The following is a 26,916-nucleotide window of genomic DNA, read 5'->3' on the forward strand; positions in this document are numbered from 1 at the left end:
GAAGGCACCCCAGTTTTGCACTGAACACTTCCACCACTTGCATCAACATGTCTTCTGAAAAGCAGTTGCAGAGGTGCCAGAGGTGCTATAATCTGAGTGGCTACTTAGAAAAAAAAAAAATCTGGAAGTGAAATACATTTTCCACTCTTAAATAAGGAGATAAGATACCTATTCCATGACTGCCACTTAGTTCATGATATTTAAGCAGAGAAATAAGGAAGGTTTCATTTGCTCTTTCAAGCATGGTTTGTCAGGTATCATCTTCTCCTCCTCTATACAATGAAAAGACTCATAACTACATCTGTACTCCATGGAAAAGCTGTATATGCTCATGCATATTTCTTCAAGACTGCCAATTAGCCTACAGTCCTTGCACTGGTAAGGAACGTTTACATGCTTCTCTAATGCTTTTCTCCAACTATTAGAGCTGTTATTTTGGACTTCAGTGCCATAAATGAATGCATCAGCCTACAGACAGACCAGAGTTATGAAACAACAGCTGTGAAAACAATGCAATTAAGGACAGTTTCAGAAGTACTCTGTTACAAGCTGTTTATTAGAACTTCACTTTCACAATAAATAAGGTATTCCCAAGCAATCAAAATGTAATTATTTAGAAAGTTATACTGAAGTTTTCACAATGCTTTTTTTTTTTTATATACACGATTTACTGTATTTTAAACACCAGTTCATCCAGAGCTGTACAACAGTAGGATGCCCATTTTTTAAATTCACACAGCAGGAGACTACTAAGATACATCTTTAATCTGGAAGCTGTGCATGTAAAAATAATGCAAAATCATATCAGCTTCAGGTTGGATAGTCCAACTGTTAACAAATGAATCTCTCTGTTCACTGGACTAGCTGTTGCTGAATTCCAATTCGAATGTATGGCTTACCCAGGAGAAATAATGCCTTTTAGAGATTTATGGTTTTAATCCAACAGTACAATGTAACCATCTGTAGTTCACTGTGCTACTGCACACCCAGCTCTGCCCTCAACACAAGTGGCACAGAGCAAACTTCTGTAAAGGATGATCATTTTCAAAGTTGTAAGTCTCAGTAATAGGAAGCACAAACTTTGTGTGTCAACTTACTGTTAATTATGAAAATGTCTTTCAGTTTTGGTCAAATGAATTAGCATTTCTTCACTTAAATACTCAAGACATTTAATATGCCTTAATAATACTTTTAAGAGTTTGACATTCAAAGTTAACTTCAAAAGAACGTTCCTGTTAAATAAAGCACCAAGTTCCTTCCACATGTTTATTCCTTAAAGAAAGTCTGAGAGACTAGGTTTTTTAACACATTAGTTCTGCTAAGAGTTGTAGTTTAAAAATAAAACTTAATTCTTATGGTTTGATCAAAGCCACGTTTCCAAAGTGAGCTTTATATATTCTGTGCAACATCCCATTTTCTTTAAGTGCAGAGGTACAGGTCTTGAAGTTACGCAGCTGCAATCGAGTTATCATCTGCTTGACGACCCTGAGGCTTTAAGAAAATTAAGATAGAGAATTAAAAAAAACAACAGACAAAATACTAAGGCTGTTATGAAACTCACTTTGCAATACATTGTGTTGATCAACATAGCTCTAGTACACAAGCATGGCATTAAGCTTATCCTTACTTCTAATGGTTTCCAGTAGTAGCGCAAACATGGAGGACATCCAGCTGAAATTTTAGGTTGGCCCAGCGAGTACTTGGTAGGGGCCTCAGCTCTTTAACTGCCCTGTTAAATGCTTAGATCACCTCCGTACACATTTGGACAGCTCAGCACAAGGCTTGGCTGATCAGAGTTCTGAGTATTACTGCAGTATAAAAAGCTGATAGCTACCAATGCATAGAACAGAAATGAGACTGACAGGTTCTTGGAAGAATTTTAAGCAGAATCACTAGAGGTGGGAGAGACAAGGACAAAGTTTTGAGGAAGAAAAGGCATCCTTACAATAAGGTTTTTTTGAGGTCCTGACAACTCCAAAGCAAAAGCAAAGAATTCTGAAGCCTGAAAGATTCCACAGGAGCGTTGAGAACATCACGCTTTTGAGGAAAAAAAAAAAAATTCTCTTGTACTGACTTAGAAGGACATCTTGACAAGCAGCCTAGAAGAGCCACTGATTGACAGCATATGTAAAAAATAAGTTCTGCCTATCTCTTTTGGCTAAAAAAAAAAAATTGAAAGAATGCCAGGGCTGTTTCCTGGAAACAGGATTACAGATGTCTGAACAAGTCCATCTCAAGTCATATAAACAAACTCTTCAAGCTCCTTGCTTGCTAAGCGTCTGACTAAAGAGTCAATACAATATTCTGGAGACAGCAGCAGTGGAACAAGAAAGCACTGTTTTGGGCAACTGGATTTAAATGATTCTTAAAGTCAAAAGAAACCTGTAATCTATTTTTCATAGCATGACTGAGTTGTCTTCAGTTGTACCACTTAAAAAATCTAAACTAGCAATTCACTGACAGAATGTGTTTTCAGAAGTTACATAGAGAGATATGGGATACTGTGGTGTTTCTGAACCTACTCATATGGGTTGCTCAAACACTTTTTTCAGGAGTGCTACAAGTCATGGTATTAAAGTATTTAATTACATTTAGCTCACTCCATTGTACTCAAAATACAGACAACTCAAACTCATTTTTCAGAGTAAGACATAGAATAACAGGGACAGGCTAAGCACATTCAGCTAGTTCATCTAATTGTAACCAAATACCTGTTGCACTTCAACAGATTTCTTAAGTATTTTGGTTGACAACACCAATACACAACCCAAGACTTTTCAAAGCAAAAAGCTCTGTTACAAGCTGGCCATTTTAGTCTGCTTAGAAATACTCAGCTTTGAACAGAGCTGGGGTGGTAGTCCCCAAAAAATGAGCAGCCCCACAGGGATAGCCTTTAAACACAAGGCACTTCTCACCATCTTACCTTTACAAAAATGTGTGTTGGTATGAATCGTCTGAGCAACTGATTAGTGAAGTTTGGGAATCGTAGCAAGTTAACATGAAGAGATGGTAACTGCTGATATCCAGCCATCAGAGGATAGAAGTTATATAACATTTCCTGCTGTGTGCCAGGAAGAATTCTTAATCGGATCTTACAAAAGAAGAGAAAAAAGCCACAAACATAGGTAAGTTCTGTGACTAAAAGCAGCCCTCCGATTACTTTCTATTTATATGCGGTTTACTTTCTGAAGCTGGAAAGAATGAAACTACTTTCCTATTCTAGTTAAACTATTACTTCTGTACTGAAGCACCAGGTTACCCATAAACAAGACAAATAGCTCCCAGTCAGGCTTCCATTTAGCCCTTATGCTTAAGGATTTCCCGTCCTTTAAATGGAGTTTGCATCCTTGTGTTCTTCCAGACAGAACTTACCATATAATAAGTTTGTCCTCTCTGCACACCAGTGTAAGTCTAATCAATGTATTCTTTACTGCCAGATAAGCCAACAGGATCAGTAGATGTGACAATTTTGTACCTGTTTAAGGCCAGAGAACATGAAGGCATCACTGGGTTCCACTGACACCTCCACATCCTGGACTAAGTTGGTCTTATTTTGCAGGTGATATCTGACAGGTAGGGATTCTCGGACTCGACCGTATGATGGCAGATCTTTGGAAAGAAAGTAATCTCAAATATAAAATACATTTTAAAGTGCACTACATAAATAAGTCTATCGCAAAGAGTGGTGAAAAGTTTGAAGTAAAAAATAGCTAGGTATCTATAGCATTTCTGGCAAAGTTTTTCAGAGAGAAAGATTAAAGAACAGAACACAATTTCATTACAGCTTTTCAATAACACTTCTTCTACACCTAGTTAGAAAACTCCCAACTGCTAACAGTGTCCAAGAGTGCTAACTATAAAGTCACGTTGGTTGCTGCTGGGTATTTTCAGCTTACCCAAACCTTATCAGACACTGTCAGGGAGCTCCTTCAAAATGTAGCAGGAAAAGATGGTGGAAGAATCTCAGTACAAATGAAACTGAACTGAGGAAAGCATAGGAATTGTGTGTGTTCAGCTCTCCACTCCCGCTCTGCTCTTGTGCAGGTGAAGTGCTAGAAGAGAAACAGTTCACCTGCCCGCATGCAGCTCCAATTCTCCAGGCTGTTTCTTTTCTGGGATGTAGCCAGGGCGTGGGTGGATGAAACAATGCTTGCCATAGGCATCTAGAGAAACCTACTGGGAAGGTGGCATCAGCAGAGGTAACTCTGGCCTCTGTGCTGCTGTGCAACACAGGTCGATCCCATGACAGCTTTTAAAGAGAGCACATTTTTGTAATTACGTTCCAGCTCTTCCCTTGAATCGAAGAGGGGACAGAAGACAACAGTTTTCTGTCTTTTACTACAGTAAATGCAAGTGCTGGATGCTTTAAAACTTTGGCAGCCCTAAAAATTCTAGTTGGGAACATATGTTGCCAAATTAATATTACCTGCATTAACATGGAGAGGAATGCTCTCTACAATCACATGTGGTAGAGTGATGACTGTACTAACAACAGGTACACTTTCCACAGGTGAACTTCTGCAGGGAAAAGTCAAACACAGACCATGTTGAAAGTTATACAATATAAAGTATCAAATGAGTACACAAAACCAACATCACTTATACATGACTAAACTAAAATTATAGTAATTTCAGTGTTGCAAAGAAAAAAACTAAATCCTTATACTGGATTGTTTGAAGTGATCAAAAAAGTGCCACAGCATGGAGATAAAACAGTAAAAGGTAAGTAAGAACACTAAAACCAGCCCTAAAACTACAAAAAAAGCAGCAAACTAGAAGATACACCTTAACATTTGTCTTGGAAAACTGAGTGAATATATAAACCCACAATCTAGGGTGGGAAAACAGTAGAAACAAACAAGCTTTCTAAACGGGAAAACTATCGCAAAACTATTCCTCTGACTTGGCTTCTCAAGTGAAGTATTTCATGGCTGGAGAAAACAGCAAGTGGAATGTGACAAAACAGCTTTGTAATTGATCTCAGATCTTACAAAGAAGAAAGCTTCATGGAATGTTAAAAACCATAGCCATATAATATTTATCTCTTAAATGAAGTATATATTTATTGGAAAGTCTAGCAAGCTAAGCAGTAATTAGTAAGGTCCAAAGTCTAGACAGTGAATGCTACAGGAAGATCCAAAACCAAAAAAGTGAAGAAAAAAATATAAACCCACCCCACCTCAAAAACACACCAACTCAACGTCACCCCTAACAACAAAACAACTCATCTCCTCTCCTCATCCAGCCCAAGAGCTACTTACCTTTTCCAGGAAATTACGTAACATCCAGTTGCCACTCCACTAGCATTAGTAACTGGAGGACATCGAAGGCAAAAGCACTCGCTGGCACTCTCACCTGTCTGTAAAACAACTATCAGCAAGATTTTGTTTAAAAATCAAAGCATAACCATTACTGCAGAAGCCACCAAGTCTAAAAATCCAATATGACAAACACAAGTGCTCAGCCAGAAAGGCCTCTGAAGTGCTTTGCAAAGTATACCTACATAATATATAAATTCAGTAATGATTGTGAAATATCCCAATACATGAAAGGGTGACATATACAAATATACGACAGTTTACTTTCTGAACAGCATTATGGCATCTTTCATGTACACACAGAACAAGTCATTGCAAATTTAGTTCATACACAAAAAAACCCAAACACCCAGCAAAATAATGCCAATTCAAATTCTACCCTTCTCCCACAATTCCAAGTAAATTCCAAGACATCAGCATAGGAGGTGTCTCATGTTTTAAAATGAAAATGAACATGGACATTTCTCTTCTCCCACCCAAATGGATGAGAGGTGGGGAAGAGAGGATACACAAGAAAAAAAAATCTACTGGCTTTGACTTTTCACTCCTTTTTTCCTTCCCCCTCCACTTTAATGAGGAAAAAATTACTTTTCACTTAAAGAGTGATTTAAAAAAAAGTACTAAGAAAAGTAGATGTTTCAGTTATTCAAAGTTATTCATTAAGCTTCATTAAGCCTTACAAAGGGAATGGGGGGGGGGGGTGCGGCGGGGAATCAACCAAAAGATGACAGCTGAACAGCTAGTATCCGAGAGGGTTCATACCTCCTGGCAGTTAGCTCTTTAGGAGCATCAACCAGAAGCCACGAAGCACAAGGCACCAGAGCTGAAGATTAAGTCTCATAGTTTGAAGACTAAAGGACCTGGGAAATAACTGCTTTTTGCCAGGTAACCCTTGAACATATAGAGGAACTACAATCTTGCAAGTCCTTGATTCCATGGGCAGACAGCTGCCCCACAATCAAGCAGCCATCCAGACTGCCCCATTTTATTCCAAGTTTTGATAGAATACATACATTTTAACTTCTCTGACTCAGCAAATGCAACGACAATGTTTTGTTGGAAGATTTTGGATCAGCTCTACTGCTGAGTACTCCATTTATATGGCTTTAAAGCTAACATACTGCACTCTTAAAGGTTGAGATCTGCAAGATTTTTTTTTTAATATTTAAGTAATAATTTATTAAACTGAGTTAGTATAAAAAAGATGCTTGCTTCTAACTGTTCTTTATATCCTACCCTGTCTAGCTTCATATCTTTCAATTTCATGACAGCAGTCATGGACATGGATCACTTCAGCCTTTGGATGCTGCCTCTATCACATGGTAAAGTGCTTGCATTCCAGAAAGTATACACAGCCCATAAACACTGGAAATATCAAGTATCTTTTCATATGGATATCTAAGAAGTTGCGCATCAGAAATAAGTTTCAGCTGCTTTCCCTTATGTCTGCTATATTTAGCATTTTGGTTACTATCTATTATTCAAGTCTATTTACTTGATCTAGTGAATTACAACTATATTTTGAAGGATACCGCTAACTTGTGTTCTAGAAAGCAACTGTAGTATTAAGCAGTTTTCTTCTACTTAAAGTTTGATAAGCAAATGCTCTTCAAAATGTCCCCTGTTTCTTACTCCCAACTTATGCAAAAAGTATCCTCCTGATACAGAGAGCATAGTCTAAGAAAACTTACCATTCTCCACATAAGATTCCAGTTGATCTACTGGGGTCATGGAAGCGGACAGCTGTAGCTGGCTGGTTACAATAGTGAGAGGCCAAGGAGAGGCACTCAGGATGTCTGTCATCAGTAAAAACGGTATATCTGCAAATACTCTGTCCAAGTGCTCCAACTGTCAAGAAAGACAAGATCTGGTTATTTCTAACTAAACAGGGTGCAACTATTGAAAGTGGTGTGATTCCAAAATTTCAACAAATTTTCAAATATGTACCTTTGTGGAGACAAATTTGACAGCAACATCAAAAGGAAATACTGTTTCTATGGTTACAGTTTCATCCTGTATAGGTAAAGAAAGGGGTGGGAAGAAGAGGGTAAAAAAAAAAGTTATATTCAGTTTTGGACCTGGCTATTGATGTCAAAGGTTACTAGTACCTAATATAAAGTTACTTTCAATCATCATTTTAACCAAGTCCTGCCCAGGGCAGAATGTATCTAAGATATTTAAGAATAAATATAGAAAACTTTTCTTCTGATTATACTTGTGAAACTGCTCACCCTAAATTGGACTACCATACTGCTGATTTAGCATTTTTTTCTACATACTAGAAAGACTTCTAAGATACTTGGAATTACAGCCCTTAGATTGAGAATATTTTTTGCATTTAATGGATGTACCTCCAACAATGACTGCATCTTTACATCTTACCCGATGACACCTGCAGAGGATTTCTTTCCCCTCAACAACTGTGTTGATTAAGTAAGAAACGTAAACCAGAAACATTCTTGCACCAACTGTTCCACAACGAATGTATATTGGTTTTTCCAGCTGCAAAATAAAGGAGACAGTATGAGCCAAGCTAGATCTAAATTACATTAATTAGTCTTAGAGCTGTCCAAAACTTGCTAATCATCGTAGTCCAAGAGGGCAATAGTAGAACGGGTATTATTTTGACCACAAAACCTCCTACAATGCATGATCTTAATCATACAATGAATTATTTTAATCAGAGTAGCACAGCTCCAGTTGCTTCGCTACTGATGGTCCTCTGCTACTTAACAGTACGAGAGAAGAATCATTACTGTATAATATATGATATACCCAATTTCTAATTTACTAGTGACAATTTCAGTTTGGTGCAACTTCTGCATATTTGGTCCTCTACCACACTGAATCACACTTGCTGACTATTATCATCTACTGTCCATTAGGTGGTGAATTTAATTAACAGTTGAGATTAGCCTCCTTATTTCCTATCTCCCAGCTGTATCATCAATCCCAGAATACACCTGATTCCCAAATTTAATCCGAAAGGGAATCTAACTAAAGAAATACTAAACTACAAGTAAACAACAGGTAAAATATGCCCTAAGTATTTATCGCTTCAGATATCTGAAAGTAAACATAGGTCCTTCTATGAGAGTCTTTTATTAGTTGATCCACTTTTTCTTAAGTATGATGTAGAAAGGTTTTAAGCCTTCACCTTTTCCCCTGGTTGCAAGTCTCCTACAGGGATATCAGGAAGCAGTGCAGGAAAGGAGTCATCACATGTATCTGTTCCATGAAGAGTCACCTGAGTTTTCTGAGTCAGGTTGGCATCTTGCCCTAGGATTAAAAACAGTCTTCATATCCATACAGGTTCATGTCACTAAGCATGAAAGCAATAACTAAAAATAATAAGATATTAATCTCAAGAAGCAATGCATGAGGAATTAATATTGTTCATTCAGTTGAGGGAATCTTTCAAGAGTACCAGCAGAGGGTAGATTTAACAACACCTGAAGTTCTGTAAGTTGGAGGTTCACATCCTGCAAGGTTTTTGTTTTATCTATTTAGGGCAGAAAAAAAAAACCCCAAACAACACAAAAAAAAACCAACCAAAAACCTGAAATCATCTCCTGATGTTCCCTACCATATATAACACACAATATGAGTATGTGATCCAACTTTTTCTTGGTACTCTATATGAAGGAAAAAGGAAGTTTCACTGTTCTGTGATTCTTCTGTTTTCAAGAGCATGGCTTAATGATTTTACATCTTTTTAAAATTTTTCTTCCAAATCTGTGTTGAAAATACATAAAAACAAACGTATAGATGTTAAGTGAAACCATTCTTCAGTCAGAGGTTGACTAGAATAATGGCATTACTGCAATCACATGGGATAGTTTTCAATGCAAAAGAAGCCACGTCTTGCCAAAGAGTTGCAACTGTGGAAAATATATCACCTTCCCCATAAATGAAATGTCAAATTTCAATTGTTCTTTTAATGTAACCAGCAAAACCACACTGACCTTGCATATCATGTGTTAAGAGTCAAAGATCAAGTGGGGAAAAACAATAAAGCAGTGTTTAATAATTGGTCTTGATTTTTAGGAGCCAAGCCCAAACATCCAATTAAATAAGTTTAAAGAACATTTCACGGACTCTAATGAACCGTACAACTGTATAGGGAATGTGGCTCTATTTCAGAATACACAGCACATATTGCATCCTAGATGCTAGCGGCCTAAAAATATTTTTGCCTTTTAGGCTAATTGCTACAATTATGCTTGGTACACCTAGCCAGTGTCTAACATTTGGACTCCACATATTGAAAATTGTCAGCAATAACTACATACAGCTAAGTAGGACTTAGACATATATTATTTGCACTTTTTCCTTTTAATTCGGAGGAATGCTGTCTTGGTTCTCCACTGTTCCCCAAATTTCAAAGTGGTTTAATAACCAAACCACATTGTTCAGGGTGGGAAAAAAAAGAAGGGGTTGGATGGGGGAGAAAACCCACAGTGACTATACTTAAAAGCACTAGACAGTGCTAGATGAATGTTTTCTATCTCAGCAAGAGGAAGATCTATCCCTTGGGAAAAGGAAAAATTAGTTATGAGTAAATTAAAGGTTAGGAAGGAATACAAAAAGTTTACAGGTTTTCTTTGAAACTCGTAAAGACCTATCTTCTGAAAATTCCCACGTAACCACTGTTTGTCAATCCTGCTTAAGATAACCATAACTGAATGAGTCTGTTAGCTCTTATTCTTACCCCTAGTAATCTATCATTCCCAGCCTTCACTTTGGTTTGGCTCTTAGTTACTGCAGGAGAGCCATTTACTATATTCCTCTGCATTGCATCAAAAACAAGGAGTCAATTAAGAGACTGCTGGATTAAAAGAAAGTAACCATAAATACCTGGCTTTAAACCTGCTGTAAGTTTAACATCTTTGGCCACTGTGTCCTCATGTGACTGGACTGTCACAATCAAACAATACATTTCATTGGTCAGGGCAGGAGGTTCATGACGGAGCTGAACAGAAATGTTTGGCACTCTAGAAATAATCCTTTAAGAGAAAATCCTCGGTTATTTTATGTTTCTTAAATAAGTTTAAGATTAAAACAGCTTATTGTTCAAGAGTTCTGACAACTGGTGCCTATTCAACTAGGAGATGCGAGATTCCTGAAAAGCAACATAATGTGAACAACTCTATAAACCAGTCTGGAACCCCAGTAATAAGCACTGATGGTTCAGATGTTCTGTCAGGAAAGAAAAAAAGCACCCCCACCAACAGCAATTTGATATAATTCTTCTGAATGCATCTACATTAGTGTTAGTCTATTCATTAATAATTATTCTGCCAATACAGTTTCTTAAGCATTCTTTATTTGTGTGGTGGTTTTTGTGAGAGAACAATAACACCTCCTACTTTGCACAAAAATCCAGGAAAAGTCTGCCTAGCAAAGTTAGGTGAAGAGGCAACCTAAAGCATACTTGGTATGGTCAGAGATCAGTGCAAGCTTTTTCTGTACTCCTAGCTATCTGGAGCCTCAAAAGTCCTAAAGAATTAAGATAGGTACTATCTTATTCCCAGTTAAGCAAAGACATACTAAAAAGCTCCTATTAAAGTAGTTTCAACAAGTCTGTCTTCTTCTAGGCAGAGCAATCAGGACTTCAAAGGAAACTCATAGTGATGGGTCATATATGTTTTCAAGTTTTCACTCACATAGTGCTTGCCTGAATAGTCAAACTGTCCCAGTGTACTTCGTTATCTGGAAGCTTAGGTCTTCGCCTGAAGGAGCGTGCTGCCTGCAATGCTTCCTGGGATGAAGCAGCATCTCCACCTCCTCCATGCCAGTTCAGAATCACACATCGGCCAGATTCACTTCCCAGGATCAAATCCACAGAGGTGATCTGATAGACACAAATTTGAAAAAAACTGATAACTTTGTTCTGTAACAATATAGTTTTCCAACATACACTTTATTGTGCCTGTAGATCACCAAACAGCTTCTGGCAGCTTTGCAGACTGAAGAGGCCTCACCACTCCAGGATTTCATTTAATGAAACAGTGCTGGGAGAAGAACCTGTGCTCACGCGTGTGCAGTGTAGCATTTTGTAGTTTCCTACCTCCCATAGCGCTATACCACCTTCCTCCCCACCTTTTTTTTTATTGCACATATTTAAAAAACAAACTTCAAGCAATACTTAATTTTTTGTGATTTTTTTTTGCTTGGTACTGTCAATAAAATTTTACTCTCATTTTTGATACTTAGTTTCAAGAATTCAAACGTTTTGAACTGCAGTGACATTTGTAACTGGTGCCAGATTAGAGGCAGCTTTGTAGTTTTGAGTTCTTTGTAAGCATCAGTAAGAAAGGTGTAAAACAAATTCGCAAACCTCAATCTTCTTTCCTACATCTTCAGTTTTTGCAACAAATTTGAAAGTGAACTTTCTCGTTTTGCCAGGGACTAAGCACATCGTTCCTTGTGATGACTGTTCTAGAATATCACTTTTTTGATAGGCTTCTTCTACCACACAGTACTGGTTGTAATCCTACAATGGAGGAGTGGGGAAAAAAGTTGATAAATCCAGACATAAGACATCTTTAGAGAGTAATGGTAGTATAGCAAATGTTAAGGCTCTGTGTTACTGGATCAAACTATATGGGTTCTTGCTACTTTTCACACTATGGAAGTCAGACTTGGCAAGTAATTACAACGCAATTCTTTGACGCAAGATATCCATTATATTAATTAATGTACCTTTATGCAAGAACATCAAGAGAAATAAGACATCAAAATGATCCTTCTGAAACTTTAGAGAGCTTCATTGAGAAACAAATATATGATAGACAAACTTATCACAGTATCAATATACTTGTCAAAAGTGATAGGTAAGGCAAAAAGGAAACAAACCTTTCTAACTTAAGTATTAACATAATTTTTTGAAAAGAACTTTTGATTTTTATGTTTAAAAACACTGATGGACATTATTCCATTCTTATGATAAGCTTCTATCACTGGGTCAGAAATAGATAGAACATAGTTACCTGATTATTGAAACTGATGCAGATCTTTGAAAACCTGATAGGATGAGGACAATCAGCTCTGAAGTATACATCAAACTGCACAGGAACATCAACATGAAAACTAGGAGCAAGAAATTTTGCTTTGCACTGCACTGGAATTAAAAACAAGGGAAAACAAACAAACACAAACAAACAAAACACACCCACAAAAAGCAAGAAGTAGGTGTTAAACACATCAAAACTACAACATTAAATTCCAGAAGCACATTCCTGACATAATCATGGTAAGGATTGTTCCGCCTATATTCTTAAAACTGGTTTGTACGTAAGTGGGACAAGTTTGGCTATTAACACTGTCACAGAAAGTCACTTTTTAGTACTTCACCAAAACCTTTACAGAGAAGAGGAGAGGCAGATATCCAGCAGGAAAAAAAAAACCAAACCAAAAAACCCCACAACAAAACCCCAAACAAACCCAAATCCTGTACACTTAGATACACTTCTTTTCCAGGTAATGCTCACTTATGCCCCCTCTCTATGGGGAGTATTACTTGGCACACATTCTGCCCTCTTTCCTCAGAATCCTACGGCAGAATTCTTTCAAAAGCAAGGGTTTACTATTTCTACCATGTTTAAAAGTATAGATAGCCTCAGCTGGAAGTTTAGAACCTTCCCCTGCCTCAGACACAATGTTCAATAGATTCTTCTTCACTGGGGACAAGAGGTCATTGGCTTGTCTCATGACTTCTTATCTTACTGATTTAGATGAATAGCAGTGCTGAAACAAGAGTTTCAGTGTTGCTGGCTTTAATATATATACTTTATATTTTTTTCCTAATTAGTTACTTTCAAAAGAAAACTACATCAAAATTCATAGTCTGGTGTAAGTTTGCTTTCTTACTTACCAAATGGTATAAAATCTTGGACTTCTATTGTAAAAACATTACTACCTGCCAAGGAAACACGGTCAGCCCACAATTTTTGTGATGCTTTCACAGCAGCAGCATCACAATCAGGTTCAGGATCAGGGCTTTCATTCTGTATCCAGAGAGAAGATTACAAATAATAAAGGAGGTTACCAAACACTGACCACGCTTTTAAGAGTATTTAAAAGGGTAATAGGAGTTTTGCCACTTACCATTAGAACTTTTATTAGATTTTTTTCTATTCGAGATTTCTGATCTTCTTTGAGAGTAGATGCTAGCAAACAGAACAAAAACAAAGGTCACAAGACAGAAGCAAGTCCTTTTTCTTTTTTAACCTTAAAAATAAGTCTTTCCTTTAGATTGCATCTTTCAAAAAAACCACATCTGGGGGAAAAAATTTCTAACATCCATATAACAGTAATGAAGGATTAATTCAGTTTTCAGAATTTCCCCCATTTTAAGTGTTTCTTCTTACTTCCACTGGAATTCAGTAAATTTTTTTTGTTAGAAAAGCATTTCATAATTTATTGGATGAAAATCCCAGGAGAATAGTGTACCTTCTCATTATTTATGCTTAGAAACAGAAGGAACAGTAGAAACCAGAATAGTCTGGGACATGTAAAAGGCAAGTCTGGATAATATTAGAAACAACGAGAGAAGGTGACAGGAAGAAAAAAGGATTAATTGAATTCTCTTGAAGATGAAGAAAGGTGGGTTTGTCTCACTGGCTACTCCTTAACACAAAGCAGAGTAGGCCTGGCTAGCTAACAGAAGATGCAAACTGAGTTTTACCACACCTACCCTAACAGTGGTATTAGTTAACAATTTAGGGCACAAAAGGATTATTTCTGCAATATCAAGTAGCAGGCATTATATGAAGCAGAGTGCTTGCATTATTACTGTGCAGCCACCCTACATCACATTCTTTCCCTAAAACATACCACATGCATATGTCATCAGTGTTCCAGTGAAAAAAAAAATCTGGGAGAAGTATATCTGGGATCTTAAAGTCCAGAAAAATGGTGCTAGCTTTGTAACTTACTAGGAAAAGTGTTTTTCCCCTTTAGCTATATTACAGTTCTTCCCCCATCCCAAAGCTCAGGAAGTTTCTGTTATATTGTTTGAACACTCTCAAATGAAGCTCTGTGCCTCAGATATCCTGACACAGTCTATTTGAATGCAATGGTTTTATAATTGTAGAGCAAAAAAATTCAACTTCCAGCATGAGAGAAGGAAGTAAAAATTCAGCACAGGCATACAGTTATTTTATAGTCTAATCATTTGAAGTACTGTTAGCACCATGTCTGACAATGATTTGTCAGATTCCAAAATACGTGTAATTTAGTTTTCTGTATAGGGTGAGTATATTTCTTAAAAGAATACCTCTACCCAGTAGCTCTAAAGAGTATGTTATATAATCTTTTAGCTGGGCCATCAGATATGAACATTTGAGAGCTGTCGTCAGTATGGAGGTGAGAAGAGTCCACCATCCTTCGCTGCGATATTCACACATAACATAATCCAAGAGCCTGCAACACAGTAAAATTGAGAAAAAAGAACGAGTTGCACACACCAGTATTTCTAGAAGCTTGGATTTATTTAGTATCATTAACTCAAAATTAATCTTCACTAATACAAATGCTAGATTCAAGTCAAGTCTACTGTTTACATATGGTAATGATTTATTGAAACAGCATGAAATTATTGTAAAAAATAAACTCTGTTCAACTGCTCCAGACAAGAGTTTCTGCCTACTTTAGAAAAATCTACCTAAATATATAGAAGAAATGCTTATTCATATAAAAATTAGGCTTGATACAAATTGATCTGCTTATCCTAGCCTATCTTCTCCTCCACGCAGCTTCCAGTCAGCTAGTAACAACAATAAATACATCTCTCCTACCTCAAACATACTCCCTTTACAATATGTGATCTTTGAAACCTAATTGTGCTGGTTTTGGCTGAAATAGAGTTAATTTTCTTCACAGTAGCCACTCTGGGGCTGTGTTTTGGACTTGTGCTGGAAGCAGTGTTGGTAACACAGGGATGTTTTTGTTACTGCTGAGCAGCGCTTACACAGAGCCAAGGCCTTTTCTGCTCCTCACCTGCTGCCCCACCAGCAAGCAGGCTGGGGGGGCACAAGAATCTGAGAGGGGCCGCAGCTGGGACAGCTGACCCCAACTCACCAAAGGGATATTCCACACTGTATGGTGCTTCACCATGTCATGCTCAGCATATAAAGCTGGAGGGGGGGGGGGGAAGGAAGGGGGAGACATTTGGAATGGCGGCATTTGTCTTCCCAAGAAACCTTACACATAATGGAGCCCTGCTTTCCTAGAGATGGCTGAACACCTGCCTGTTGGTGGGAAGTAGTGAAGGAATTCCTTGTTTTGCTTTGCTTGCATGCATGGCTTTTGCTTTAGTTATTAAACTGTCTTTATCTCAACCATGAGTTTTTTCCACTTTCACTCTGATTCTCTCGCCCATCCCACTTGGGGGGAGAGAGTGAGCGGCTGTGTGGGGCTTAGATGCCGGCTGGGTTTAAACCATGACACTAACTAATGAAAACATTGTGGGACTCCTACTTAACATGACCTTGACTGTTTCCCCTTAAAAATACAAAGTTAAGAAACTAAGCGTGAAACACATCCTTCGGAAAAGATGGTAGGTGTACTTCAGCACTAAGCTTTCCTAGCTCTGTGGTCATTAACAGCAGAAAACTACACCACTAAAAAGAATTCTTTTTGCTAACTCCCCGGTATATAAAGAAAAATTAAGTTCAGCTACATTTCTGTTTTCTAACTACAAAGTCTGTAATTAAGTATAACTATATTCTCATTGCAGTAGTAGGCAAGTTTCAGAAATCACTTCGGGGGGGGGGCGGGGGGAAGGGAGGGAGAGAGAGAGAGAATGAGACATACCACTCAGTGAGCTAGAAATAAATAGCTTACAACAGCTTACAGCAGGAAGTTTTTCTACTCTAATAACTGATTTATCATATCTGTTTTGTTTTCTTTGATATGAGTGGAGTTCGTAGACTCCAAAGCTTGCGCTTCAGTCAAATCCAGGTACTAGGAGCACCTTAGGTGAGCTTCCAACATTATTCCATAGTAACAAGACATGCAATCTTAGTGAGAATAGCGTGTGAAAGAGCAATTACGGATGGTACTCACTTCAAAGCTTTGGCATAATCTTTAGCGTAGTAATATTCTTCTCCCATTTGAACCACTGAGTTTAAAAAAAAATATTAGATCAATATTGAAATTCTTTGCAAAATGAATTAAAAAATTGCATCTGATTACCAATACTCACTCAAATGACTTTTCATTCTTGGACATTTGTATTTCTTGAACTGCGCGACAGCATTACTCAACAAAGTGATTATTAGCTCCTAACAGATAAAACCGTTACTGATATCATTATATACGCAAACATTAGGATAATGTTAGAAAACTGATTTTATTTTTTGTAGAATTAAACTTACAGAGTGAAGGACATTTTTCTCTTTCAACTGCAGGGATAAAATCCCCATCTTCTCCTTTTCAGGATCAGAAAGATCAAAGCCTGCATAAGACAATGAAAAATCCATTACATTGGAATTCTGTCCAGACCCAAAAGGGAACTATTTATGCAGTGAGCTATACACAATGCAAGCTCCAACTCAAGCACACTCAAACTCTTAAACATTCTTTTGCCTAGGAGACAGATGTAAGAACTCATCCATCCTCCGTGTTCTAGAAGGGAAAACCTGGAACAAACATCTTCTTTTAAACAAAAGGCAAGTTATCTGAAGCTACCCAAAAATAGCAAACTACAGTAAGATGACCTAGTCTTTAGACTGCATCTATTAACATTTAAAGCGCATATGTTAAGACAAATTTGTAGGCCTTTTGCTATCTGATCTCAAGTAAGGGTTTGAGTTTGTGTTTCTCTAGCAGTAGAGAACGCCAACATATGAAGAACTGTATAGGGCTTTACAAGGCTATAAATTCTTGCTGGAACCAAAAAACCTGAAAATATTAACAGGTTAATTTTCTCTTCATCCTAAACTGTTTAACCCTGGCAGTAGATTCTAATTTTAAAACAGTAACACTTGAAGACAGCACGTTAGACAGTACTGTATTTACTGTAAATGAAATAGTCTTTTAAAGAGGGCAGTGATAAAATGGCAAAGCCCAAAGGATATGTAGAGAATAAAGAATGGGGGACCAAATGGAGAGGGAGAAAGCGAAGTAAAACCACAGCCAACAATTAAGATCTCAGAGCTGCATGTATATTTACATATATAGCTCAAAGCTGTGCAGAGTCTGAATTCATAAGAAAACATCCTCCTTAATAGGAAAATCAAAAATTCCTTTTCTTAGATTAAAGTCTAGTCATCATATCATCTCAATCCATTTTGAAATCCAAAAGGTTTTTTGAAGAAAAAAAAAAAAAAGAGTAATGAGTTCCTGTCTACAGTTGACATGACACAATATGGATGGCAGGAATAATTTACAACAATCACATTTAGGGACATCATTACTTTTGCTGTATCCAGTTGTCCAACTTCTCTTCCCAGGAATACCGCACTTCACTGCAGTCAGGTGTTTCTGCAGCATGCTGATTACAGACAGCTTAGGCAGCAATTGAAACAAAGCAGCAACAGAGCTACTTTGGCCTACGCAACTTTGCTGAATACCTGATCCTGCATAAACCCGAGGTTGCTTTTTGTTTGTTATAGAGATCAAACACGCCTCCTGCACTTACAGTTGACACTTGTTCAAGTTGTACCACCAACTAACACGACAGTGATGTCCCAGCCCCAGCCCTGCATCTGGCTCTGTGGAAAAGAGCCACCAAGTCAGCTGGCAGGATCAGCAGCTACAGAAGTTTGTCTGAACTCCACAGATACAAGACACAGAAACGTACTTAATATTCCCTGCCGCCATGGTCTTTGCCCATAGAAGTCAAGCACACCGGTTTGCGTTTCCAAGGGATCCGGATTGGGATATATCACAGAGGACTGTAAATTCAGCAAATGTAGTAATAAAAAAGGGTTCATGTTTCACTTTAAAGCATTAAAAGTGATCCAATACACATGCACTTAAAAGAAGAAAATTGCTTTAAAACATAACCTTTCCAAGCACCTGTATAAAAATAGTACTTCAGGAAACCCAAACATTTAAATACTTGTCATTAATTCAGTCTCACATTCTACTTCATTCCCCTTCACTCATCTCAAATACTGTTAAAGAATAACTGGGTAATCCTTTTTAAAACTAGTTCCTAACAAGATAATCCACGGACAATAAATAAATGCACCAATAGGAACAGACATTTTTAAATAATCAGGACGTGTCAGCTGGAGAGCAGTTAATTCGCATGTATGTTTAGTCAACTGCAGAGACCGATTTTCCATACAACCCTTTCTGCCAAGCAAGTGTCAAAAAAACCCAAACCAACAACAACCACCCACCCACCACACACATTCTAATACTTGTTCATCTGCTTCCTGTAAGTCACCAGGTATATTTCTCTACATACTGTTTTGTTTTTCTAGTACAGTGTAAGTTTTCAAGTATCCAGAGATGTAGAAAGTATACTCTTTATTTACAAGTATTTTAAAAATATGGCAGAATTATTTGTAATAAAATTAACTCTATTTATAATAAAATAAATACTAATGCATTTGTTCTGCAGTAACCTTTCCAGTACATAGCAAATACTTGTAATGTTAGTAAGCATCAGAAAAACACATCTCTCTTCCTTGGATTTCACGTACACATATTACAGATTATTCCACTACCATCTGAGACTAGAACATTAGCTAATTTACTGTCTGGTTACTTGCAAAGCATTTTCTCCCCTCCCAACTTACATCATGGTTACAAAGCATACTTGCTAGTTGTTTCCGTTCCTGTGCATAATAGGCTGCCTGCTGGTAATAGAAACCTGGATTCTGAGTTTGAATTGCTGTCAATCCCAGCTTAATCGCTTCATCAAATAAGTCACCAAAAGCTTGAAACCTATTAAAAAAATAAGCAAGATTATGTACAGAACAGCAATTTGAACTGAAAGGTACATTTCCATTAGAAGTTCTGGTTAGTCTTAAGACAGATGATACTTCTCTGAACTTTTGCGTCTAAGTTCTATGGCTGCATTTGCGTCATATCCTGTCTGTTCCCAGAGAAAAATGGTCAATAATCAATGCAAAACAGAATGACAGTATAAGTTTTATGATTTAGTGTATCTCTTAGATAAAGAGAGAGGTCATAATTTGTATCTTCCCTCGGCAAGTAAAACAGTGAATTTCATGAGTTTATATAGGAAGTAAACCAGAAATATTACGAAGCAAAAGCATACTGTTTAGACATCCAGGCAGCATGCTCAAAAGCCAGTTCTGCACTTCCTATTTTCTTCTTGCACAAGTCAATATGTTTCCTGAACTGAGCAATTGCATCCAGTGGAGTATTATGCTGAAAACAGAGGCGACATATCTAGAAGAAATCAAAATAAGAGGAAAAAACCCTGTTAGGCTGCTAAGGATTAGCTTGTTAAAACAAAACACCAAAAAACAACAAAAAACACCCCCAAAACATCACTCATTAAAAAACCAAATTTTACGTATTTCTGAAGAGCTCAAATAGCACAGAAATCAGAGAAAAAATAGATGTAAACCATAATGTACTATACCTGAAAGCATGTGGTCCTCTATATAACCTAGTATTATTTTTCTTCCCCTTCTCCCTCAAGTCATCAACGGAAGAGTGCATAACTCACAGCCAAATTCAAGATGGAACTGCAGAGCCACTAGGAAGATCATGATCTTTGAAGCCTGCAGTCTGCAAATGGAATTTGATGGAGTCCAACTCCACAATTGTTGTAAATGGTGGGATAGTTTTGGTTTGGTTTCTTTTTTACCTAGAAGCCCCCCAAATACCACAGAAGTGTAGTCTGATTCTTAAAGAGTTACTTTCTTCCTCCTAACAACAGTAACTGAACTATACTGGCTTAAGCTTTGCAAGGAGACAAAAGTATTCAAGGAACAAGCAACCCTTGTTTTAATTCTTCCTGCACGGAATTAGATTTAAGAGAGGCTAGTCTTTCAGATGACTGCATCTCAAACTTCAATCCTTCAAGATACTCCCAAACTTCAGCTAAGGGTCTTTCTTTTGTGCGGAATTCAGAAGTATTTGCAAGTCTGAGTGTAACCAGTATTCCACTGATAGCTGTTCTAATCCATCTCCTTAAAAGCAATATAAAAATGGAACTTTTAAACCTCTACACATTAAAGATGGATTGATTATTTTTTTTAAGTAAAGGTTGTCAAAGATTAGAATTACACTTGTTACCTTGTAGTTTATAAATCCTGCCATGGTCTTGATTTCCAGCATGTTTGTTTCATGAGCCCTCAATTCATGCACAAGATTATAGGCAGTTCTGTAATTTCTAAGCAAGAATAAATTAGAGTTAAATCACACCAGATAATAAAATTTAAGAACAGGATTGCCAACAGCAGAAAACAGACTTCTAATAAGAGTGTTCTTCCCAGTGAAGAATTCACCCCTTACATACATGTTTAAATAATTTTGCAGTTGGGAAAATATTTATCATACTCTATGGCTTCGCAGTCATTTGAGGTAGAGAGGGTGGGGAAAGATTACACGTCTTACTTGAGAGCATTCTGCGTGTCCTGTTTCAGCTCACTGAAGAATGCTATTTTGAACTGGTGTCTAACAAATAAAAGCTGCAAAACAAAACTAGTGTAAATCATTCATGAACATCTGAACATACCTGTTACCTACAACACAGATACAGATGATAATTTCTGAGGTTTACATAATATAGCAGTTGACTTGAAAGACTGACTATGCAACTGTTTCCTAGTAGTTCTCTGCCACCATGACACAGCAGTGATCTTTCAACAGATTTAATCTATTCCAAGCCTTTCACCCTGGAACATGGAAGAAGCTTTGTAACACCCCAAAATCTCTGTGCTTGTGTCACTTGTTTGCTTGGAGCTCATCACTCGGATCCCAGCTTCCAAGAGGGGTAAGCTGGCAATGGCAACAGAACATTATGTGTCTAATTAGATATTTAACAATTTGAAGAGCAAAAGCTAAAAGCCAAAAAAGGGCAAGGTTAAATTCTGAGCTTCTAAGGAAGCACTGCCCTCAACTTAAGATAGTACATTCAAATAGGTTAACCCATGTAGAATATTTAATTTTTTTAATTAGAGAACTTCATTTTTGGCCTGTCGCTCTTCTTTTAAGGAAGATGTGAGGAAGACAAACATGAGAACAAAACCAATCAAAGTTTAAGGTGCAGAAAATAAAACGAGGTTTACTTTCTACACCGAAAGCATCTCTAGTTAAAAAGAGGGGAATAAGAACACTTATGCAACAAACAACCCCTATTTTAATGTTTTAACATGCACTATAACTTGCACAGTATTTCAAAAATAGGGTAACATTACCTGATGAGTAGTTTTGTTCAAGAACTCCTTATGAGATTTAACTCTTCGTATTTCTGTGTAATAGTAAGTTTGTGCATGCTCATAGAAAGCGTTTTCCAACCTGCAACAAAGTTGCTTGTAAGTTTCACTAAGTTTTCCCATATACAAAGAATCTGAACAACTTCAAAGTTACTTTTAACCATGCTTATTCTAAGGTTCGCAAAAGAAACTTGAGGTATTACTAAACTCTTCTTTAAGTTACCACACAGGGTAAGAATTTGCAGAAAAAAGAAAACTTCACACAAAGCCTTACACAGAGGTAGCACAAAGTAGGACAAGTTAGGTTCAAGAGCCTTATGGATTGATTTCTTATACAACGTCTAGTATTTAATGTGAGAAAGTTTGAGGACACGCTGTTAGGATTTTGCAAGGCAACAGAAAGTGGAGAGATGCCTCAGTCAAAACAAGCAAATTTTGCAGAGGCCTCTGGGATAAGTCTGAACAGGTCCTTATTTGCTGGACTATGGGGAGAAGAGAGGGAAGATAAAAACAGAAATAAATAAAGTTTTGAGGGCACAGAGTAGGTTTCATCCTTCTGTCCAAACATCAACAGCTACCTTGGTCGCAGTGGTAAGAAGTCAAACTTGTGCTTGCAAGGCAAATAGCCCAATGGCAAGTCACAGGGGAAGAAGAGAAAGATAAGGAGGCCCAGAACACTCAATACAGTACGAGGCTGAGGAGGATCTAAGAAGCGTATGCTGTATGATCAAATTGTAAGGAGTAAAATCAACTAGAACCAAACCAGAATCCAGAACAGGAATACATTCAACACCACTGACGCACAGGGGAAAATAAAGGATGAAGTACCAGTTCTGTGATTTGGCCAAGAAGGGATCACTGCAGACTTTGACTAAAGCAGATCACAACTTGTGTTCTGCTTGCCACACAACAGGCAGGACGGTGATGAAAACAACAGGACAGACCAATGGACACCATTTGTTAACTATGAGTTTAGTCACAAAAGGAAGACAAGATAAATTAAGTCTACCTGTTATACCTATTTTAGCAGCATATTGCAGCTGTATAAGAAAAGACAAGCCAGTCCAAGAGGTAAAAAAATTTATTCTTTTACTACTATGAAATCTCAATTAAAGATGTCAAAACAAAAAGATTAATAACAGGAATTCTGACATGATTATATGCTCAAATATATTTTAAAAATGTGCATGAAAAGCTATTAATCCCTAATGATAGAGCCTTACCTTCACAAACTTGGAGACAGTTGCAGATTGCAGATCAAAATACAACTATATGCAGTTTGCAAAGGTTTACACTAGTTCACATGCAGTAAACATTCCCTCTTTAGCACTGAGCAAAATATGAAAAACTAGAAGTAATGGTTACTTTATTCTGATCAATTCTAGTAGCTGTTAATGAGCAGCATGGATCAACAGCATTGATTTATGTTGAGAACTTTACTGTTTATACATAAATACAAAAGTGAGAGAAGGAAGAATTTGTCTCAGAGTACGACCCTATCTCTCCATAAGCATATCTGGAAAAATCAAAACTAAGTTTAACAAACCATGATTTGCCTTAGATTGAGCCCTTCTTTTTAGGTCTGTACAATGCTGTCTTCCTTTCCCCTTTATGTTTTTGAAAGGCCTTCATAACTTATTTGAAGCTATATTCCTTAAAAATATTAATACAGAAAGCACAAGAACCTTAAAAAATGGCAAAGACATAGCACTTGCAACCAGATAAATGCCACTTAGCATAAATAGAAATAACTATACAGCTCGGGATGAGGGGTGGGAACAGTAAAGACATGCTAATACAGAGTTACACCTAACAAAACATTTGTAGGGAAAATTATTTAGAACCAGCAGGGCCAAAACTACTATAGAGGTAGAAAAGCCCGCTTTGCCTCTACCCAACTTAAGGAAATGTCTTGGGATATCTAATAATGTTTCTTCAAAAGCAACATCTCTGACAGTCATTACTCAACCTCACAGAGAAAGGGGAGCTGTGTGGAATTCACCAGGTTGTAGAATAACCTGAAGAATTCCAGTGAACTGATAAAACATTCACTGCTGGCTTTAAATCAGCATGCCACATTGTAGTCACCCCAACCTATCAACTCTCTCAACACCTCCGTTAGCAAACTGAGCAAAACAGTGTTTTACAGACACTTACCTTATAATATAACCAACAAGGTGATCAGTGTGTGGAAGTACAAAGAGGGATTTTCCAGAAAGGTCACAAGCGTTGCATAAAGCTGCTGCCCTCTCTGATGCAATAACATCTTCCCCTAGTGAAGTCAAGGAAAGCACAAGTAAGTAGTATGCAGTGCGCAATGTCAAACTAGCTCTAACAGCTTGACCAGTACAAGGACTGGAAAAGTCTAATACACCTAAAACTGATACCACGTTCTTTCTTACTTCTTTCAGAGCAATATGTGCTTCATCCAGGGGGAGAAAAACCCCAACAAAAATAAAACATGGTTCACCAGACACTAGAAAGTATGCAGCTATAGCTGAAGCAGCAGCTCTATGGAAACATAAGGTTAAAACACCAAATTTCGCAGCTTTGCTTGACCCCAAAATTTTATCAATTAAAACTGAGTTAAACTAAAAGGCTTCTGTAGGTACCAAATACCCTTCCTTTAAGTTCTCATTGCTTCTACAAGTTTTCTTCATCTCAAGCAAGGTTTAAAATACAACTTACTTACAAGGAGGCATGTCGTGTATTACACTAACATGCTATTTTTTGATATTGTGTATCAAAAGATGGACTTGGACTTAAGAAGTAGTAGTTAAGGATAAAAAGTATCAAATGTTTAGACTCAGCTGCCCTGCACGCTCTTTCCATTTGTATACCTTCCTGCAGCCACAATGCATGTCATGTATGTAGATGGCTTACTGAGAACTGCAGATAGTGTCACAAATGATAATCAGCTCAGTCTGTCAGGCCTTCCGAAAAATGAGATCACTACAACTGTGTACAGAGACTTCTAATACCTGGAGGTAATGGTGTTTTTTTCTGAATCAGAACCACAGCAACTTTCGTATTTCTTCCCTGCAAACTTTGCCTAAAATAAAAACAACATGGCACAGCGTCAAGGTTTCACTTCTTATTTGTGAATAATCAGAACAAAATGATTTAATCAATTTCAACATCAAGAATCAATTCAATGAAGTTTCAGTCTAGACGGAAGCACTGAAAGAATGCTATATAAGAAATAAAACCAAACACAATAGCATGTTGCATCATCCACGGAATGGTGTGCTCTCTTCTTTGTTCAGATGAGACAGAATAATTGTGCTGAATTTAACAAGCAAAATTTCAGGGGCTGTTTCTACTTAAATGATTTCTAAAAATAAACCCTTTGAAAAAAAAAGTTTCTTTACTGTCAGTTGTACTTCAAAAAGCAAAGTTCAAATTCCCCTTAATTAGTCTCTATGAAAAAATAATATATTTATACATCTTAGAATGCAAAAAGGATTCTGCAATTCACATTTTCCATTAGTTTGTAGTACATTATGAACCAAGTGAAAAAACTCTACCTGACAATTTCAACTCGAGTAGCACATTCTGACTGTTTTTCTTTCCATTGTGGCTCATCCCAGTCTAATTCATAGAACACCACAACAAGTGCCGGAACCAAATTTAGGTGTTTGTTCATCCAACCAGTCTTCAGGATTCCTTTTGGAATATACCATTCATAGGATGTCCTCTGAAAATATTGAGGTTATTAAAGCAAACTACCAAATCCATTTACAAGCCTCTTAGTATAGCAAGAGAAGGGGAGTTGCCTCTACATTCCTGTCACCTGTGGATACGTCTACTATTTTTCCTTTAACATTATTTCCCTCAAGGGTTTGCTTCCTATCAAGTAAGACACACATCTCATTCCCTGGCATCAGAGTCTGATGCCTGAGATATCAGCAACAAAGAGCACATTCCAGGTAGACTGGAAAAAAAGGTCAGGTTCAGAGGCATGTTTCACACACCATCATGAAAAATCAGGCTATTTTAAAAGAAGGCTCTTGAGGGGCTCTCAAACAGAGCCAGGAGAAACCAGTTAGGATTCTTGTCCCTTGCCAGCGTCCCAGAATTACATAGTTTACAAAGGGTTAAACCCATTGACGTTGCTTCCTAACTGCATTGCAAAGCAGAAAGCAGAGCAGAAATGCTCTTTCTGCTGCATTTCACTTAGTTAAAGGCATTACATTATTCCCAGAATATGCCAATATCAAATACCTAGTTTCTCTAGAGTTAAACTTTGGGTTTCATTAATGCTCAAGTGTTACAAGCATACTTTAATGGTGAGACATGAACTGCAAGTACCTTAAAAAGCAAGGCCTTCTCTGCTTCTCACTAATGGCCACAGCAGCCCGGCTCCCTATGAACCCACACCACTCTGCCACAACGCCCTTTCCTTCCCCTTAGCCCTGACATTTTTTCCTCAGACCCCAAGCTCCCACACTTCCCCTCCAACAGCGTGGGGAGACAGCAGAAGACCGCCTGAGCGGTGAGCACTGCGAGTGCTACTCAGCTGCCCGCAAACCGGCAGGGCCCTCGGGGAGCCGCCAGCCCCACATCCCGCCGCTGCCTCTCACTGCACGGGCAGGGGCTTGGACCCCGTGTGGCGCCGGGCCCTGGTGGACGGGGAGCAGCCGGAGCACACGCCGCTCACTACCTTCGTCCTGCACTTGGGATACTCGTGGTCGCCGGGGAGCACTTTGAAGGAGATGGGGACGCGGTCGGCCCTGCGGTTTGCGCAGAAGGCGTCCCACACAGCCCGGTGCACGGCGTTGTACACTACGTCCAGGCCGGTGAGGGTGACAAACGCCATGGGCCGGCAGCACAGCTCCACCGGGAAGTCCCACTGCGTCGGGGTCATCCTGTCCCCGGGCAGGCGGCCTGTGAGGCGGCGGGAGGGCGGCTCTCAGCGCGGCGCCTTCGTGGCCCAGGCCGGCCGCTCCTCCCCGGCCCGGCTGCGGAAGCTCGCCACCCCGCCGGGCGCTGACAGGGCGTCCCGCCGCGGGGCCCGGCTCGGTCCGGCGGGGCCCAGCTCACCGCTGCAGGCCAGAGCCCGGTGCCTGCAGGGCCCGGCTCTCGCCGCCGGTCACTGGAGGCGTCGGCGACCGGGCTGAGAGAGAGCCGCCGCCTCAGGAAGCGAACGGCGGGTATCAGAAGGGCAGCAGCAGCGACCAATCGGCGCCCTGCCAGTCAGGGAGCGCCTGCGCGGGTACGTCACT

The 26,916-nt window shown here is 38.5% G+C and overlaps 1 protein-coding gene across 2 annotated transcripts; it reads right to left on the minus strand.

The window, feature by feature from the left end:
* Nucleotides 1–535: 535 nt before the first annotated feature.
* Nucleotides 536–26,874, minus strand: TRAPPC11 (trafficking protein particle complex subunit 11). Of its 2 annotated transcripts, XM_064449669.1 has the most exons (29): nt 26,355–26,871; nt 25,219–25,388; nt 24,673–24,743; nt 23,849–23,963; nt 21,674–21,773; nt 20,871–20,944; nt 20,550–20,646; nt 19,561–19,694; nt 19,076–19,223; nt 18,127–18,220; nt 16,700–16,779; nt 16,528–16,606; nt 16,389–16,443; nt 14,599–14,744; nt 13,428–13,489; nt 13,195–13,327; nt 12,311–12,441; nt 11,659–11,814; nt 10,985–11,172; nt 10,176–10,324; nt 8,476–8,597; nt 7,701–7,820; nt 7,266–7,331; nt 7,010–7,166; nt 5,262–5,370; nt 4,427–4,518; nt 3,476–3,609; nt 2,924–3,091; nt 536–1,491 (listed from the first exon to the last, which is right to left on the minus strand). In XM_064449669.1, the coding sequence occupies exons 1-29, from the start codon at nt 26,556–26,558 to the stop codon at nt 1,447–1,449; spliced, it is 3,399 nt and encodes a 1,132-aa protein (XP_064305739.1). In that variant the 5' UTR covers nt 26,559–26,871; the 3' UTR covers nt 536–1,446. The 2 variants fall into 2 exon arrangements, with proteins under 2 accessions (XP_064305739.1, XP_064305740.1); XM_064449670.1 differs by lacking the exons at nt 536–1,491; nt 2,924–3,091; nt 3,476–3,609; nt 4,427–4,518 and having other exon boundaries at nt 5,262–5,359; nt 26,355–26,874.
* Between the last annotated feature and the right edge of the window lie 42 nt (nt 26,875–26,916).

Source organism: Phalacrocorax carbo, chromosome 4 (genome assembly GCF_963921805.1).
Source record: "Phalacrocorax carbo chromosome 4, bPhaCar2.1, whole genome shotgun sequence".
In the NCBI taxonomy this organism is placed as follows: domain Eukaryota; kingdom Metazoa; phylum Chordata; class Aves; order Suliformes; family Phalacrocoracidae; genus Phalacrocorax; species Phalacrocorax carbo.